The sequence below is a fragment of the Nanorana parkeri genome, unplaced genomic scaffold, assembly GCF_000935625.1.
Source record: "Nanorana parkeri isolate BGI_ZX_2015 unplaced genomic scaffold, ASM93562v1 scaffold206, whole genome shotgun sequence".
Lineage (NCBI taxonomy): Eukaryota > Metazoa > Chordata > Amphibia > Anura > Dicroglossidae > Nanorana > Nanorana parkeri.
Window position 1 is genome coordinate 291,070 of NW_017306474.1, and position 5,062 is coordinate 296,131.

The window sequence follows — 5,062 nt, forward strand, 5'->3', positions numbered from 1 at the left end:
CGAAAACAATACCGAAAATGTTTTTTATTTTAATTTTTTCAAATGTTTCAAATATTTTATTTTTATTATTTTTTTAATAAACTTTTTAATTTTATATTTATTTGTATTCATTTTTTATTTTTTACTTTACGGGGGTTTGAGGGAAGTATTGGGGGGTCTAAACAGACCCCTGATATTTCCCTTTTAAAATAGAAAAAGATTTAGGACACCCAGAGTCCTCTATCTCTTTTTGTGCAGCCTCAGTTATCAATGAACAGGGATCCTCCTATGAGTGTTTCTGTTCATTGATAACATGAGGCTATGGTATATTTACTATAACTACAACTATGAATGAACAGGAGGTGATGTAGATCACTCCCATTCATTCATAATTGAGGATATAGTTAACATGCCATAGCTTCAATTATGTACAAACACTCAGCGATCACTGATCGCTGAGTGTTTGTACCTTGCTCTCCTCTCTAACACACACTGTCACAGGAGGCTGATCGAGCGCTGCAGGGAGAGCTCAGCCTTCTGTGACAGCGTGGCCTGTCTCCGCCCACACATCGCTCTGCCGGACTGTAGGCGGCTGAGCGGTGTGGGAGGAGAGACACCGGCCGTTAACAGCGCTCTCCTACTGCAGCGCTCGGCCGCCTGTGACACTTTCTCTCTTCCCCGCTGGGACACACGGGGAGAAGAGAAAGCAGGGATGCGCCGATGTATCGGCCGAAACATGGCACTTTCGGCATTATGCCAAAAGTGTCATTTTCAGCCGATACGTTTCGGCGGACGATATATTGGTGCATCCCTAATAAATACTATTCTCAAGAAATCCAAATCAGAAGAACAGAAAGGGGTTACAAGTACAGAACATGCAATTAGTTTTTATTTTACCTTTAGTGTTTGGCCTGTCAAATGTTTGGAGCCTTAATACATCTCCACACAGTGTTGATTTTTGGAGTTCTCTAAATCCTATTTCAATACAATTTATCTATGCAAAGCATGAGCTAATTAAACTATGATATTTTCATAGGGCTCCACCCCTGTTTGCTTGTTTAAAATGGGTAAAAAGAGATTCGTCCACCTGCCATAAATGTCTAGGATTGGGTGGTCTCCATATGATTTGGGACTGTACTAAAATCCGAGCCTTTTGGTCACAAATCACTATTTTTATTTCGGAAATCATCATTCCCAACATATGTAGTCCAGAGTGGTGCGTCCTGGCATTTATTATTTTAAAAAAAAACACCACTGGATGAATTAAAATTCCTTTTATTAAGCGCACTGCGCTAATGGACAGTCTTTATAATACACAGACACACTCCTTTTTTGTTTTTTCATTGTATAAATTGTGCATACAAAATACTGAATCCTTTACCTGATACTAACATTGTTACATGCATATGTAAGATTTACCGCTGTGCACATATTGTATAACATGTTGAAATGTACCTGCATTGTTTAATGAACGTTATTTATAAAAGTGAACCAAAGTCTGAAAAAATGCACATCTGTAAGTAAATAAATGGCTATGGAAAGAAGCGGGTGGAAAGAGTTCAATAAGTAAAATTTTAAAGAGTGGTTAAAAAGGGTTTAAATAGTAATAATCTTTATTAAAACCTAAAAAATTTGCACTGGGTAATAAAAAAACGTTTTAGTCCTACGCTTTTTTTGAGGTCAGACTGAAGTAACTCATGAGTACTTACAGTAAGTAAAAATGCGCCAGCACTGTAGCACATCACAATGCCGAGAATAAATATTCTGTGCGCTGTGCTGCCAAATATAACGCTGATGTGTTTTTTGTGTGTTAAGATGTGTTGATGGCTATGAATGAATAGACCTACTTAACACCGCACACTGAAAAAAAGCACAGTAACATATCTGCAGTGATGTACTACAGTAGTTTGAATGGGCTTTAGCCGTGATATTTATTTTTTCTCCATTTTTATTCCTAGGCAGCTAATTATACAGTACTGAAAAACCCTAGAGACCCAGACCTTCATTTAATTTAGCCATGTTTTTACAGAAAACTAGGACCTTGTGTCCATTTTTGAAGTAGAGGATATGTTCAGTCTACCTTGTACAGTGTTTTTTAGGCTTAAAGGAGATTGTTCATTACGCATATTCCCACTTGGCTGCACAACACTTTGGACAAATCATATTTGGGAACTGTAGGAACGAGTACAACACCTACTGGAAAATCTGATTCCTGAGCATATCATTGAAAGCTGTCTGTGCTTGTTTCTATTGTGCAAGTTACCTGGGGCAGGTAACTTGCACAATCTTCTTCCAGTTGTCACCTTTTTCACATCAGTTATTAAGCCCTCATTTATATGGTTTTTCCTTTCCTCTTTATATGGCCTTTATTGTTTCATTTGCTTTTTCTCTCGACTACTTTACAGTTTCAAATAAAAATTAAATACTAGAATAATTAAGTAATGTTGATTAGTTTTATTCAATGTACATTTTATATCAAATAAGTTGTGTTTTTTGTTTTGTTTTTTTTCTTGTTGTTTTTTTCTGTTTCTTCTACTTGAAAGATAGATAATTTATATGCACTATGTTCTAGTGCTTGACATTGTATCCATACTAAATAGTCAACACCATCGTGATTGAGCTCTGATGGGACTACTTAGTAAAGCCAATTACATTCACTTGGTCACTGCCCTGCTTCTTGTATGTGGCTCATTAGTCAGTTAATTACTGCTGCCTTCAGAGCCTAAAGATAAATGATGCTTTGTAACAGAATGCCTTTAAAACCACCAGTGCCAGTGATTATCACTAGTAGCAAGATGCACTTAAGTATATCGCTATGCATAATGCTTCAGTCTCCTTTTAACCTTTACAAAATCTATGCTAAATTTTTTTTTTAAATCACTGGATAAATGTCCTGGTTGGTATCAGTCAGTCTGTCTGCACAAACTAAGTGGTCCCACAATGTATGTGCCCTTTCAGTATGGCAGTGCATATGTGTAAAATGTGAAAGTCACACAAGGCAGAAGTGTCCCTATTGGAAGGCTTCCCCTTCCCTCCTGTTGACAAAGTAAAATTGTAACTTTCCAGTCATTTTCTGTTGTGGCAGTGGTCACTAGGATGCAGAGAGTGAATCTCTACAGTAAGGGGAGACAGCCAATAAAACCTGACTGGTTCTAACCTATAAGGCCCCTTTTACATGGGCTGATCAGGAGACAATCCGTTCACAGATTCTCTCCTGATCAGAGCAGTACGAAGCAGATGTCACCACTGTGACATCAGTGTCCATAAATGTATTTATTTTTTCTTCCCCACATCTTGCGACTGCAATTACCAGACCCCATGCCAGTCTATGGGGAATCTGATGCAAATGGACATGTGTCCGTTTACATCAGATTACCCCCGATCTGGCACTATCTAGTCCCAACGAAAAGGAACAAGGCCACTCCACTCGTCAGTTTACACATGGTTGCCCATTGACTTGCTTTGGGCATCCAATCAGGTCCGCATGAAAAACTGACAGGCGGACCCGATCGGAGCGGGCATGTGAAAGGTGCCTAACACGTCTGAGGGCCACATGCAGCCCTCAGTGGCTGAAGAATTGTTCTACAGTTGCCAAAAGCTACACTTTGTATGTTATTTTGAGGATCATTACTTCAAGAAATGATATATGGCCTCTTTATCTGGTACATCATGCTTCAGTTGTTACTATGACTTGAATTACCAAAGTGCAGTAATGTTGGGGTTTTTTTCTTTTAATTCCAAAAAATTTATTAATATTTGGTTCCACTCAGTTTGGCCCACTGTCGAGTTTAAAATGCTTGCTCTGACGAAAATTCAAATGTATCTTTTTGGTCTTTAGAAAGTACCTCCAAAATATGTGCCACGTTTATTATACATAATACTTTTCACTTTTCCTACCTCCCCTGTCACCGAACAACAGTCCTGTTTTAGAACTTGGATTCAAACTAAACCTGTTATTTTGAGTATTTGTATACCGTTTTAGCTTTTATAGTTAGTGTCTGTCCAAAATTAAAGGATAAAGTTCTAGAAAAAAATACAGCTGTTTTTATAGCTAGATTTTAATGCATACACAGGCCATAGTTGTGTTTATATGTTTGCATAGCAAGAAAAATTCCAAGACATGGTATAACAGGGCTAAAGTAACATTTTGGCAAACAATAAACAATTTACCATGTGACAAAGTCCTTCCTAATGTAATTAAAAAAAAGGTGGAAGCATCATCCTGTGAGTCAGCACGGTGCTGACAGTTTTTATGCAGCCTTAGCAATTTTAATAAGTAGTATACTCATACATACTTGTATGTTATAGGCTAATAAAATGAATTCCAGATGTAAAATAATATAGTAGCCAAATTTTATTTTCTTAGAGAATTTTTTTGCAAAGATCAACTCATTTTTATGACACCTTCCCATTTCAGCGAGAACGACCGTGTTCTTATGGTAAATGGAACCCCTCTGGATAATGTGCCGCATTCGTTTGCAGTTCAGCAACTAAGAAAATGTGGAAAGACAGCTGTTCTGGTAAATATAATATTTATTGTTATAACTGATGTAGAAAGATTCATACCTTACAATATTGTGCTTTTGCAAACAATGTCCAGTACAAACACTTTTTAAACATGTGTATTTACAGATAATATGCCATTGTTAGACTCTAACTATTGGGTGTGTCTCCCAGTAACAGAAACAAATGGGACAAGTTGTACTCTGCCAGTAAAGACATATTTTTTAATCTGTCAGCGCTTGGTAGAGGTCTCGCAACAACACATGGAGGGAGTAACCCAAACAGGACTTCAATAAGATTGCACAGAGGGAGCTGCTGTTCCGTGACAGGTTGGAAAGCCTCAGAAGACGTACAAGAAAAAAACAAGAGAACACTGCCTTCTCCTCATGAAATACCGAATTTTTTTATTTTTATTCGTCCATATAAAACTGAATATAAAAATATATACTCGCAAACAATTGGTCGGCACCATAATGCACTGTCCGACGTCCAAGATGTGAGTAGAAGCAATGTACTAGGCCTTGCTGTCATGTTTCCAGGGATAAACCCTCTTCCTCAGCGCAAATGGCACATAGACGGG

The 5,062-nt window shown here is 37.8% G+C and overlaps 1 protein-coding gene across 3 annotated transcripts in view; it reads left to right on the top strand.

The window, feature by feature from the left end:
• The window catches only part of LOC108786371 (tight junction protein ZO-2-like), a 39,390-nt gene that overhangs the window by 20,052 nt on the left and 14,276 nt on the right, over positions 1-5,062 (top strand). For all 3 annotated transcript variants that reach the window (XM_018555652.1, XM_018555651.1, XM_018555653.1), the window contains exon 5: positions 4,397-4,499. In XM_018555652.1, the coding sequence (XP_018411154.1) occupies positions 4,397-4,499 (103 nt within the window). The remainder of the gene's footprint in view (positions 1-4,396; positions 4,500-5,062) is intronic.